This window comes from Bos mutus, chromosome 19 (genome assembly GCF_027580195.1).
Source record: "Bos mutus isolate GX-2022 chromosome 19, NWIPB_WYAK_1.1, whole genome shotgun sequence".
NCBI lineage: Eukaryota > Metazoa > Chordata > Mammalia > Artiodactyla > Bovidae > Bos > Bos mutus.
In genome coordinates this window covers 15,817,498-15,831,942 of record NC_091635.1, presented here as the reverse complement: position 1 = coordinate 15,831,942, position 14,445 = coordinate 15,817,498, and the positions used below count along the sequence as shown (strand labels likewise).

The 14,445-nt window shown below is 47.1% G+C and overlaps 1 protein-coding gene across 1 annotated transcript in view; it reads right to left on the bottom strand.

The window, feature by feature from the left end:
* Positions 1–14,445, bottom strand: part of GLP2R (glucagon like peptide 2 receptor) — a 41,955-nt gene that overhangs the window by 23,946 nt on the left and 3,564 nt on the right. Inside the window, exons 2-7 of the mRNA XM_005907555.2 lie at positions 13,042–13,129; positions 10,803–10,907; positions 9,363–9,484; positions 3,403–3,509; positions 999–1,152; positions 418–577 (exon numbers count right to left, since the gene is read on the bottom strand). Coding sequence (XP_005907617.1) covers positions 418–577; positions 999–1,152; positions 3,403–3,509; positions 9,363–9,484; positions 10,803–10,907; positions 13,042–13,129 — 736 coding nt within the window. The remainder of the gene's footprint in view (positions 1–417; positions 578–998; positions 1,153–3,402; positions 3,510–9,362; positions 9,485–10,802; positions 10,908–13,041; positions 13,130–14,445) is intronic.

Below are 14,445 nucleotides of genomic sequence, written 5' to 3'. Positions count from 1 at the left end.
ACCATCGTGGTGCCACAGTCTTACACTTCTCAGCCTCTAGAACCTTGAGAAATAAACGTCTGCATTTTAAGCCACACAGTCTATGGCATTTGTTACGGCAGCCCTAGTAGATAATACAGTTGGGGACAGGTTAGGAGGAATGTCATCTGACTCTACCAAAAACTTCCCAATTTCTGAACATGTGTATTGGGTCTACAGCACTTATATCTACATAAATATACATGCAGGTGCATGCACACATGTGTACATGTGCACGCATGCACACACACACACACACACACACACACACACACTACCCCTCTCTTCAGAGCCTCTTGTCATTGAGGAATTATCTATCCCAGAGACGTCCCTCCAACTCCAACCAAAAGCTCTACGGGGCTCCCATGTTCAGACAGATCCCCAGTTCAGGTCACTCACCCCAACCCACCAGCAGGTATCTGGGCCACAGCCGCCTTTCTGAAAGCATTATGGGCTCCAGCAGTGTGTGAAGGTAAAGGCCTTCGACGAGCAGCCACGAGTAATTGGTGCCCACAAAGTAGTGCAAGAGGACCTGGGCTGAGCGGCAGGAGGCAGCAATCTGGAAAGGACAGAGCACCTGGGGGTGAGTCCAGGTTTCTCAGCATCTGGACCACAGCGGAGGGGAGAAGGGCCTCCACACACAAGTCCCTGCCTCTGAACTCCCCTCTCTCTCAGACACAAGAGTTTTTTCATACACAGTGCTATTGCACACTTAATAGACCACAGCACAGTGTACATACACAATGGTCAGTGTTCTTGTTGTATGCACTGTCTGCTCTGCTTAGTCGCTCAGTCATCTCCAACTTTTTGCAACCCATTCTCGGGACGTTGGCTTTAAAAAAAAAATCAGGTGATGCATCTCTTACCAGAAAGACTGACACCCCTTTCTCTCTCTCATCCACTCCCCAGCCTCACCTTCCTGCTCTCTGATTCCCAGGACTGATCCACCAGGTAGAGCCCAGGAATGAGGAAGCACATACCTCCGACACATAGGACAGCCACTCTGTCTCACTGTTGGGCGTCTTGGAGTAAGATTTGTAGAAGATGACGTCTTTCACCAGCACAGCCAGGGCTCTCAGGATGAAAGAGGCAAACAAGTTCATGTGGATGTAGTTACGTGTGCAGTGGAGTTTTCTGGGCAGGGAGAAAACCAAGGGTCTTCCCTCAGAAAAGAATGGCTCAGACCAACAGGTGTGTGCCTGAAACCTGTGTATGTGCCACCAAAGGGCACAGGTTCAGAGTGTAGGCTGCAGAGCTGGATGGATGGTGCAAAGGATCTTACCTCTCTCTGCCTCACTTTCCTCATCTGTAAGATGGGGAGAATAACAGGTACCATTTATAACATGCCAGGCTAGGCTCCAAGCTATTTGCATGTGGATTTAGTTAAGGGCATCCTTACTCCTATCACTTACATCACAGTCTCAGAGGAGTAAGTGCCAGAGGTGAGATTTAGATTCAGAAACTCTGAGGTCCACATATGGCTCTCCAAGACTCTACTCCCTCTAAGAACGTAGGCACTCGTCGCAAAGGCTACATGAGGATCCAACCAGTTAATGGGTGAAAAGTACCCACGCAGCACCTGGCACTTAAGAAGTACCCAGAAAATGTCAACTCTCATGACCTCCCTCACCCACCTGGAGCCTCCAGCACCAGCCGACGTAAAACTGCATCCTTGGTCTCTCTAGGCAAAAGGGCCCTTTTCCATCACTGTGTTCTCAGAGCCCCGCCTATGCCCCTGTGTGACACATGCCCAGTCCTGCCTCTCTCTAGAGCTATTATTACTTTTATCATTTCCAAAAAGATTTGAGCAGATCTTTGTGTTTCATGATTCATGCATTCTTCTCCCTAGACTGGGCAGGGACTGGGTCTTGCTCTCCTCAGAGCCAGAGACAAAAATGAAGACATGGTCGACCCAGGCTCTGCTCAAGTTAATTCTTCTGAGGCTGGGCAGTTATCTTCTCCTGGCCTTGTTCTGAGACTTTGGGAACGTGAGTGGAGGTGGTCACCGAGGGCAGTGGGCACAGGCTGCGGAATTCTCTCCTGATATTCAACGATTGCTCTCCCACTGGGGCAGGTGGTCATGACTCCGCTTTCTGCTCCAGGAGCTAAAGAACATCATGGGATTGAGGGGGCAGGTGGGGCCAGACTGGACCTCACACAGCCCAGGTGGGAGTGCTCTGGAACCAGCATCCAGGGTCCCCATCCAAGTCTCTGCATCCGTGTTGAACGCTCACTCTACCACGTTACACTCCATTAGGTTCTTGAATTGACCAAGACCAGGAGACAGCCTTGGAGGGTTCCTTAAGGGGTCTATAAGTATCTCACTTGAGTGACTTCTAAAATGACTTAGTAAAATGCACTCCAGTTTTGGATTCTGAAAAGCGCTACAATAAAGGAATGAAAGTGCTCAGCCTCTGGACCACCTGCTCATGATTTTGGCTCCATCATTCACCAGCTGTGTGACTGTGGGCAAGTCACTTCATCTCCCTCTGTTTCAGTTAACTCACTCATAAAATGGGGGCGATAATAAGGCTAATCTCCAAGGATTAGAATTCATCTTAATTCTGATTAGAAAGAGACTTAAATGACTTAATGCATGTAACAGGGCCCGGCATCCTCAAAAGGTTAATGGCTAATTGGAGTCCGAGGGTCCTGGGTTAAAATCCCAGCTCTCCCACTCACTAATATGCCTTGGGGAAGTTTCTTAATCTTGTCCATAAAAATAGTGCATCCAGTAGAGCTATGGTGAGAATGGGCTGTGGCAGTCATGGGTATGTACGACTAGGAATTTAGAGCAGGGACTAGGAGTTTGGGCAGAGCTCATCTAATCCAATGGAGAAGGCAATGGCACCCTACTCCAGTACTTTTGCCTGGAAAATCCCATGGACAGAGGAGCCTGGTGGGCTGCAGTCCATGGGGTCGCTAGAGTCGGACACGACTGAGCAACTTCACTTTCACTTTCATGCATTGGAGAGGGAAATGGCAACCCACTCCAGTGTTCTTGCCTAGAGACTCCCAGGGATGGGGGAACCTGGTGGGCTGCCGTCTATGGGGTCGCACAGGGTCGGACATGACTGAAGCGACTTAGCAGCAGCAGCAGCAGCAGCATCTAATCCAAAGAGACAAAGACAGAGTTGGGAGCCCCAGGTTCCAGTCCTAGCTGTGCTTTGCAACCCAGGGTGGCTCAGTACCTCTCCCTGGACCTCCCAGATCCCTTCTCTTTGCCTACAAAAATGGGATGGATGGACTGGAGACTGTCTCGGATCCCCTCCAGCTCTGAGGAGCCATGAAATCACCCAGCCTGGTCTCCTGCCTTCTCAAGGGAGCCAATGAGCACATGCCTGGATACCTGCCTGAGCACATGCAGGCAGCAGTTCCACTCACCGAAGAAACAAGAGGAGGGTGAGAGCCAGGAAGAGCGAGACGATGGAGAGAGAGTAGCCCACTGTGTACAACAGCTGCAGTGTCGACAGCAAGGTGCGGTGTTCAACCTGAGCGCAGAGGAAGAGCAGACATGACTGGCAAGCCAGGCAGCTATGGCGTCCAGCCCCTGGATCCATGCCCCCAACCACCAAGGGTCTAGGTTTGAACCCGAGGACACTTGTTGACACCATAGCCCTCTGGCACATCTCAGAGTTCAAGGAAACTTCATGAGTGAAGAACCCACTATGGGTCTCACCTCCGTGGTTGGTCCCACCACCACCCAGCAGCGATGCACCAAGATTCATGATATCCTAAGAGAACTGTGCCCAGGACCAGAGGGTGCCTTGGGAATGAAGACAGGTTCTTTGCCCCTGGATGTGCTGTTCCTACAGTGTAGGGGCCTCTCTCTCTGGAAGACAGGGCCAGCTTTCCATCTCGATGTCTCCCTCCTAAAGTAACTCTTCATAGATGATCCCTTAAACAAAGACCCAGTTAAACACTGGAATATTTTCTGAGTCCCAGGATAGCCTGATGGTGAACAGAGGATAGTTTACTGGAAATTCTGTGGGATTTTTTAATGGAATCCCTTCTCACTCAATCCATTGTGCATATAGCCATCAAGATTATGTTTCTGAATAAATTTTTGCACAAGAACCCACAGCTAATATGTATTATCTGCTAGATTATGCCTAAACTTCTCTGCATAACCTTAACAGAAGTTAATCAGCTTCACAGAAGTATAATTGGGATACAGCAAACTACACATATTGAAAGTATAAACCTCGGGGAATTTGGACATGACTATATCTCTGATGTCATTTTCACATTCAAGATAATGAACATTTCCATCACCTCCCCAAAGTTTCCTTGTGGCCCTTTGTAATTCATCTCCTCTCATCGTTTCTTGCCCTTAGAGACAAGTTTGCATTTTCTAAAATGTTTATAAATGGAAACTTCTAAGTATTCAATTTTCTGTTAGGCTTATTTCCCTCAGAGTAATTATTTAGAGATTCATCCTTATCATAGTATGTATCTTAGTTCATTCCTTTGTTGTTTTTATTGTTTAGTTGCTCTGCAACCCCATGAACTGCAGCATGCCTGGCTCTCTTTCACTATCTCCCAGAGATTGCTCAAACTCATGTCCATTGAGTCAGTGGTGCCATCCAGCCATCTCATCCTCCCCTTCTCCTCCTGCCCTCAATCTTTCCCAGCATCAGGGTCTTTTCCAGTGAGTCATCGCTTCACATCAGGTGGCCAAAGTATTTGAGCTTCGGCTTCAGCATCAGTCCTTCCAATGAGTATTCAGGGTTGATTTCCTTTAAGATTGACTGGTTCGATCTCCCTGCTGTTCAAGGGACTCTCAAGAATACTACTCAGCCAGCATTTTTTGACAATATGGATGAACCTCGAGGCTATTATGCTATGTGAAATAAGTCAGACAGAGAAAGATAAATACTGTATTATTTCACTTGTATGTGGAATATTAAAAATGAACAATCAAAAACAAATCAAATAAATGATCAAACCAAACAAAAATAAACATGTATACACAGAGAACAGAGTGGTGGTTATCAGAGGGGGAGAGGCAGAGGGAAGGGTAAATTAGGTAAAGGAGATCAACTCTATGGTGATAGATGGAAAGTAATCTTTTGGCGGTGAGCATGCTGTAGGGTTTACAGAGGTAGCAATACAGTGTCGTTCACGTGAAACTTAAATAACGTTATAAACCAGTATTACTGTTGAGTAGTATCCTATTATGAATATACCACGATTTACTTATGCACTCACCCATTGATGGACTTTTGGATTGCTTTCAGAGTTTAACTTTCACAAATAAAGTTGCTCTGAAAACTTCTGTACAAGATTTTACGTGGACACAGGTTTTCATCTCTCTCAGATAAATATCTAGAAATAGAATGACAGGGTAGCATGGTATGTGCTTTAACTTCTTAAGAAACTGCCAGACTGTTTTCTAAATAAGCTGTGTCCGTTTACATTCCAACCAGACTGCCAGCTGCTCGGGAATCGACTAACATTTCCTGCAATCAGTCTTTTACATTTCAGTCATTCTAATGGGTATGTCGTCGTGTCTTATGGCGCTTTTATTTGCTCTTCGCTAATGATTAATGACGTTGAGAATCACTTCATGTGCTTATTTGCCATCTGTATGTTTTATTTGGTAAAGTATCTGTTCAAATATTTGGCTGTCTTTTAAATTGGATCATTGGTCTTAATTTTGAATTGTAAATCTTTATATATTCTAGACATAAACCCATCAGATACATGTTTTGCAAGTATTTTCTTCCCCTTTATGGCTTGCCTTTTTATTTTTTTCAGTTCAGTTGCTCAGTCATGTCCGACTCTTTGTGACCCCATGGACTGCAGCACACCAGGCTTCTCTGTCCATCACCAACTCCTGGAGCTTGCTCAAACTCATGGCCATTGAATCAGTGATGCCATCCAATTACCTCAACCTCTTCTCCTCCTGCCCACAATCTTTCCCAGCATCAGGGTCTTTTCCAATGAGTTCTTCACATCAGGTGCCAAAGTATTGGAGTTTCAGCTTCAGCATCAGTCTTTCCCATGAATATTCAGGACTGATTTCCTTTAATTGACTGGTTTGATCTCCTTGCAGTCCAAGGGACTCTCAAGAGTCTTCTTCAACACCACAGTTCAAAAGGATCAATTCTTCAGAGCTCAGCTTTCTTTATGGTTCAACTCTCACATCCATACCTGACTACTAAAAAACCCATAGCTTTGACTAGACTGACCTTTGTTGGCAAAGTAATGTCTCTGCTTTTTAATATGCTGTCTAGTTTTGTATAGGTTTATTTTATTTTTAAAGTATCTTTAAAAGAGCCTAAGTTTTTAATTTTGATAAAGTCCAATTTATCAACTTTTCTCTGGGCACTTCATAGCCCTCTCAGTTATTAGCCAGACTGTCTTAGTACAACAGAGTTTGTGTTTTAAGTGACCTTATTCTACTTAGTTTATTGGTTTTAGTTGCTAAGTTGCATCTGATTCCTTGTGACCCCATGGACTGTAGCCCACTAGGCTCCTCTGTCCATGGGATTTCAGGCAAGAATACTAGAGTGGGTTATCATGCCCTCCTCCAGAGGATCTACCTGACCCAGGTATCAAACCCATGTCTCTTATGTCTCCTTCATTAGCAGGTGGGTTCTTTACCACTGAGCCACCTAGGAAGCCCCATTCTACCTAATAACGGCCCCCAAAAGTAGTGATGCTGGCAATTTGGATGTGCCAAAGAGAAGTCATGATGTGCTTCCTTTAAATGAAGAGATGAAAGCTCTTGAGTTAAAAAAGAAAGAAAAAATATCACATGCTGAGGTTGCTAAGATCTATGAAAAGAACCAATCTTCTATCTGTGAAATTTTAGAGAATCAGTGGTGCTTGTTGTCACACTTCAAACTGTACAAGTTATGGCCACCGTGCATGATGAGTGCACAGCTACGACAGAAATGGTATTAAGTGTGTACAGTTTTGAAAGACACCCACAGACACACACACACACACAATATCCTTAAAAAGCACCAATTACTATGCATAAAGACCCCCAGTGTGTTGTTAGTTGGAAGAACATAACACATCTCATTTTCCAAAACCCCAAAGGGCAGAGACTTACTAACACTAGCCTTGTTTGGGCAAACATTCAACCCTCTACTAGAAATACAGGTAAACATGGCCAAAAATTTTGGGAAGTATTTGATTTCTTAGAAATATGATCATTTGCAGAGAAGGCAATGCCTGTGTCCTCACTGCTCTAAAGAGAGAACCTTTCCTTCCTGTCTTGGAAAGTTTAGCCTTTCAATCTTGTTTTGCGGTCTCAGTTGCCTGACCTGAGCCCAAAGCAAGTGGCAGGCATTTCACACCAGCTGGTGAATTCGTCATCACCACGTCCCTTCAGAGTCACCTGGGGAACCTCCCCATCAGTATGGACGCCTTGACCCCACCACATCCCCACTGACTCAGAATCTGTGGAACCATTCAATATTTATGAAGTACCCACTGTATGTGAAGGTTCTGTGCACTTTACCAGCACTGTGCCAGAGGGTGGAAGCTGTTCAGATATGATGATGGCTTTGTGATTATTCTCAAGCAGCTTTGTCCAGTAGGGAAGATAAGAAATGAACACAGTTTGCCCAAATCACAGCATGACGTTAACAAGAGCATGGTGTTGTCACAAAAGTCAGACAAAATCTTGAGATAAGCTGAATCCAACCCAACCGCAGGCATGATTTTAATACCTTTAAGAGGTGTGGCCTGTCACATGGTCTAGGGAACATGGAATTCTGCCAATTCCAGTCAAGGAATAAAGTTAAAGAGAGGTTTAGAAAAAATTCCCTGCAGATAGAGAGGCTGTGACGGAAGGCTCTTCATGCCTGATGGGAGGATGTGACAGACTTGAGGGTCGAGGACCGGCCAGTTCCCACTGGGGGAGGAAGTGAACCACAAACACGATCATTCACTGCCCAGCGACCCGGCTGGGTCCTAGGGGTGGAGCCGGCACTCTTACTTTAAGGTCGTGGTGACAAGGGGTCAGGCTTTATCCAGAGACTCGGATGTCTGTCAGCTCTTTAAACCCTCGTGTGGTCATGGGCAGTAACTGTGCTCTGCTGGGGCATGCGGAAGCAGAGGCCCAGAGCAGTGAAGGGTGAGGTAAGAAGAGCTAGAAAACAAAGGGACTTCCCTGGTGGCCCAGGGGTTAAGAAGCCACCTGCCAATGCAGGAGACATGGATTCGATCCCTGATCCAGGAAGATCACACATGCCTCGGAGCAACTAAGCCGGTGCACCATGGCTATTGAGCCTGTGCTCTAGAGCCTGGGAGTAGCAACCACCGAAGCCCGAGTGCCTAGAGCCTGGGCTCCACAACAAAACAAGCCACAGGAACGAGAAGCTGGCTGACTGCAACTAGAGAGTAACTCCCACTCACCTCAACTAGAGAAAGCCTGCATAGCAAGAAAGACACAGCACAGCCAAAAATGAATAAATTAAATAAATTTAAAAAAATTAAGAATTAGAAACAGGGCTTCCCTGGTGGCTCAGTGATAGAATCTGTCTGCCAATTCAGGAGACACAGGTTCAATCCCTGGTCTGGGAAGATCCCACATGCCAAGGAGCCACTAAGCCCATGTGCCACAACTCTCTAGAGCCTGGGAGCTGCAACAACTGAGCCCATGTGCCACAACTACCAAAGCCCGAGCTCCCTAGAGCTCTTGCTCTGCAATGAGAGAAGCCACCACAATGCGAAGCCTGTGTACTGCAACTACAGAGTAGCCCCTGCTTGCCACCACTAGAGAAGAGCCTGCTGAGCAATGAAGACCCGCACAGCCAAAATAAATAAAACTATTAAAAAAAAAAAAATTAGAAACAGTAAAAGAAAGAAAGAAATGGAAATTCCATATTAAAAAAAAAAAAAGAGAGAGAGCTAGGAAGCAAAGACTCTGGACATGAAGGTGGGCTGCCTGGGCCCTTGGCCTTGAGCTTGTAGCCAGACACTAGGTGTGTTCCCTCAGGACACTCTGTCGGAGAGTGACAGGTGCTGTCAAGGCTGGAGAGACCACTCCCCATGGGGTGGCCTTGGAAGACTTCGCTTGAAAGGAGACGTTGACTTTGAAATGTGACTTTGGGGAAGGAGAAGCTGAAGAACAGCTGGGGAAATGTGGGCCAGGCGGCAGGAGCAGCAAGCACAGACGCTGCTTATCTTTCCTTAGGGGTTCACGCCTCGGCCCAGCAGCAGAAGACATGCTGCGTCTGCCACAGGAGGTGCAGTTTTGTGTGACCAAGGACCTTGCCAAGTGAGTCTGGGGCCGACGCGCTGGGGCAGGCTCCTTGCGTAGAGCCCCGGCACAGGGTGGTTTGGGCCCTGAGATCCGCCCTCACCGAGCCCAGCCAACTCACTTTTTGTTTGAAGCTGTCATCCTCGGCACATTCGGAGTTGTCCTGCCAAATATCTGTGGAGTTTTCCAGCGTCTGCCAAGCACCCCGAGACAGGCAGTATCTGTAGGCCCTTCCTGAGTTCTCTGAAAGTAAACACAGCTCTAGGGGAAAGGTCAGAGCACGCAGCCCGCTCTCCGAGCACGTGGGAAGGCCCTCATTCTCACTGCAAAGCTGTGGAAAAATCCCAGGGAAGAGGAATTTTCACTTCCCCTTCGGGGGACTCGTTAGCGTCCTCACTGTTTATTTGGGATGGAAGGAAAAACACGGAAGCCTCTACATTTTGTAGCAAACCACAATCCGTTAATGTCTGCTGTGTTTACCCAAAGTCCCTGGTGACTCAGAGATGTGACAGCCCTTCAAGGTGCAGCCCAGCTGGGAGACACAGAGCTGGAGCTTCCTGACGCCCAAGAGGCCATGCCATGGAGAATAAAGGGCCCTGGACCAAGCCAGTTCCGCCTCCTACAAGCTCTGTGGCCCTGGGTGGGGTCCTACCCTCTAGTCCATCAGTTCCCACTTCTGACGACAAGTCTTGACTGTTCCACCTCCAGTTCTTTTCTTTCCTCTTTCCTCTTCTTCCCAACCCATTGCCTCTGCCTGAATCCACATCCTCCTCCTCTTTTTCTGGACCACTGCAGGAGCTTCCAGACTTGCCCTTGTGATCTCCCTCCATCCCTCAGTCCATTAGCCACAGGCTACCCACGTCAGCTCCCCCAAACCACCTCTTCATGCCTTAACACCTTCAGTGGCTCCACATCTCTACAGAGGGGAGTTTAAAGCCCGAAGCATAAAGCACAGGCCCAGCCTCATTGCTTGGTCTTTTTGTGCCAGTATGTCCTCTCCCTTGGGCTTCCCTTGTGGCTCAGTCAGTAAAGAATCTTCCTGCAGTGCAGGAGACTGGGGTTCAATCCTTGGGTCAGGAAGACGCCCTGGAGAAGGAAATGGCAACCCATTCCAGTATCCTTGCCTGGAAAATCTCATGGACACAGGAGCCTGGTGGGCTGCAGTCCATGGGGTCATAAAGGGTTGGGCGTGACTGAGCAACTAACACTTACTTACTTACTTATTCTCTCCCTTCTTACATTCTAATGCTTCTTCCTCTAAGCTCATCCCTCGAGAACTCTGCAGCCAAGTCTGTGGTAGCCAGGCCTGGACTCTCAAATCTTCAAAGGAGAGAGGACCAGGATACAAGCAGAGTCTCCAGGCACAGAAGACTTGCAGGAAGATAGGAGAAGAAGCAGAGAGGAAAAGGAGGATGTGCTACTGACAGCTAAGAGGAGACCTTTCGTGGGAGAAGAGGGCTGGAGGAAACAATCTGGAGCCCCCTCCTAATCAAACCCTGGCTGCTCTATCCAGGGAAGCCTTAAAGGAAATGTTAGATATTGGTAAAATAAGACTTATTACCTTCGCGCCACCAAGGTAAGTAGGAAGGGCAGGGGACAGAGACATTTCCAGGAGTGGAATGAGGCCAGCACACATACTTATCGAAGGTCCCATTACAGACTGCACCTGCAGAGAAAAGTGGGCAAAATAAACAGGTGGAGCCCAGAGCCCACCTCACTGGCATTGAAGCTGGTGTGGCCCGAGCAGGGACCAGCCAGGGCGTCCCACTCTCTGGCGTCAGATCAAGCATGAGGAACCATGTGGGGAGGACAGGAATGCTTCACGCAGCCCCACATGTGGCTCTGTCCACCCAACCTGACCCCTGGCGGTGGTCCAGTCTTTCATGTCAACATGCACGTCACACTGGTGTTGGTTTACTTTACATGGGCTGAACTCTCACAGAAACTCAGGGTCAGGAGGACACTTAGAGGTTCAGCCAGCATTTTCTGTCCTATAATTAACCAGTTATATCTATGAAATGTGCAAAATGACTGGTGGATAGAAGGACATCTGCAGGGTTGAGGTTCTCGGTCACGTGTACCTGAGTCAAGCACTACCTGGTCATTTTTCTCTGTTTGAAGATGAAGCCAACAATCATTATGAAATATCTGAGACTCTCAAGCAGCTCAGGGGATGAGCTGGTGCTTGGCAATGAGATGCTATAATGTAAGCATCAGCTTTATGAGCCCCCAGGATCAAACGAAGGGGCTTCAGGCTGGACCCCAAACATCCATATTGCAAACTCCTCACTCCTGGTTACCAAACATCATTTTCTACCATGGGCTCCCTATTAGGCTAGAACTCAGGGGCCACTCAGAATGAAGAGCCAGATCGTTGGTATCAGGACCAAGCCACAGGTCTGGAGTTTGGGGCGCCCTATAGACCTGGCTGCCAGATCAGCACCCAATCAGTGCCTAGCCTGCGTGAACTCATCGAGATGAGCTGCCCAGAGGGAGGCTCTGGATCAGGAAGGCCTCCCTACTCTTAGAAAGCAATTTTCCTCAAGATGGAAGTGGTTCTTATAATGAATCAAGCCTTGGCAGCCACCTGCTTAGCTAAAGGATATTTAAAAGGAAGGAGGCATGGCTTGGAGACTGGACTGCCTTTGGGTTGGGAAAAGGCAGATAGAGTTTCTAGTGTTCTGTCAACCTCCAGGTCCCTGAGTGAAGTCATCTGAAAGAAGCCAGGAGATGAAGGAGAGGGCAGTTTCTACCCACAGCTGACCAGTCTCAGAGGCAGGGGGCCAAGGCTTCTTACTTCTTTCTTTTCTCGACAAAAAAGAATCTGGATGCACCCAGAGACCCAGCATGTAGACAGGAGAGGCTGTGGGCTGAGCAAACTATTAACATATTTGCTAGAATGCACTCAACCTAGTGCAGTCCTAGATAAATGTTCGTACCATGGGAGACTGAAGGACAACCCCCCCACACATACGTATGATAGATTTCTGGGTTAATCTATGACAGTGGCTCATGTCATGTGATTAGGTGGTCAAAGTACCATGACACATGGCTTATATCAAACATGGTCACATGCATGTATATTCTACCTTGCATGCTCTTGGAGCATTGCAAGATGCTTGCAATTGGAGGTGGGTAGCCTTTGTAACTGTCCGACCCAACTGAACACAGCAGAAGTGACTTCCAAGGCTAGGTCACAAAAGGCAACATGGCCTCTGTTCATGCTTGTGCTTGCAACCCAGCCACTGTGCTGTGAGGAAGCCCAGGCCATATGGAGAGGCCACGTGGATGTGGCCCAGCCAACAGCCCCAGCATGACTCCCAGCATCAACCCGCAGATGAGGGCATGAACCAGACTTCAGATGATTCCAACCTCCGGTCTTTGAGTGTTTCAGCTAAACTCCAGACATTGCAGAGCAGATATAAGCCCTCCCCAATATTCTCTGTCTGAAATCCTGACCCACAGAAACTGTGAGAGAAACGTGTGCACTCTAAGTCGTTTCAGTCGTGTCTGGCTCTTTGCAACCCTATGGACTGTAGCCCACCAGGCTCCTCTGTCCATGGGATTCTCTAGGCAAGAATTCTGGAGTGGGTTGTCACGCCCTCCTCCAGAGGATATTCCTGACCCCTTGATCAAACTTGCATCCCTTACGTCTCCTGCATTGGCAGGCAGGTTCTTTACCACTAGCGCCACCTGGGAAAGCCCATGAGAGATAGTAAATCATTGTTATTACTGTTTTGAGCCACTAAGCTTTGGGACTATCTGTTACACAGCCATAGATAACTGATACGTGTGCTTACCAGAAGTTTCCTTGAGTAAGTCTCTCAGACACTTCTCTTTATACTGAGCCCACTTCCGAGTTGTCTCCTCAAGGAGAGATCCTGTAACCTGAGCAGAAAAAAAAATTATAGTGAACTCCAGTTACCAGCAAGCAGGTTATCACATTTTATCACAAATTATCACCTCACACCATGATTCTCAAACCTTCCCACTGATAAGCCCATAATGGCCTGCACCATGGAACAATTTCTTTTGTATCTTATGTCCTATCTTAAATATTGCTGCTGTTGTTTAGTCACTAAGTTGCGTCCAACTCTTTTGTGACCCCGTGGACTGTAGCCCACCAGGCTCCTCTGTCCATGGGGATTCTCCAGGCAAGAATACTGGAGTGGGTGACCATGCCCTCCTCCAGGGGATCTCCCCAACCCAGGGATCGAACCCATATCTCCTGCATTGCAGGTGGATTCTTTACTGTCTGAGCCACCAGGGAAGCCCAGTGGGGATAGTAAAACATCTCAAACCTAACAGTCAGATTGACCACTACGACCTGTGTTCCTGTTCCGCCCTGGTTTTTGCAGTGTTTGCTTTTTATCACAGCAGCTGCAAAGAATCCCATCTTTGCAAAGATACATCATGCAAGAAAGTAGTGCCATATAATGTTGAAACCATGGATTACCTCAAGTTCGTCATTCGCAGATGGAGTGTATCCCTGCTTCCCTCAAAAAATTAAAATTCCTAACAGCACCCCTGCCAGTTCACAGCAGGGGTGCCCTGGGACATCTTAGCACAGTTTGGGAACCATGGGATTATCCAGTAAGTAGTTATCATGATGATAATAATGATGAAGTAATTGGTATTTATCCCTTGGTTTCTGTTTCCAGTGCATTTTAAATCTCCATTAATAATCTCTCTTTCTCTGTTATGGCCCAAGAGGCACCATGGTACATTAGCAACACACTGTTTAAAGAAACACATGTCCTAATGGGAACATAACTGACTATATTAATTTTACAAGTTTGGCAGAGATGTTGATAACTAAATCATCAGCTTCCAGGATCCTCCAAGTCACCCAAGTGAAGACCTTTCCTTGGATAAAATGCTGTTTATATGCACCAGGACCTAACAGAGAGAGAGACAATAAAATCAACTTATATGTGAGCTGTCTATGGACTAATATTCTCTTATCCCCCTGTTCTTTCCCATGACTGACGGCCATGGTCAAAAGAAAAATAAAACCAAAGCAGCACTCAATCTGATCAGTCTAGAAAAGCTGGACAAACTCTGATTATCTTCCCAGGTACTTGACCTAAGGACACCAAAAACATGAAAGGCTAATCTAAGTTCAATCATAGCCAAATCCTAATAAAGTAGTGATGAGTGGATATTTTCTAGCTGGAAAAATCCAGCTCAATCCTGATTCCTCT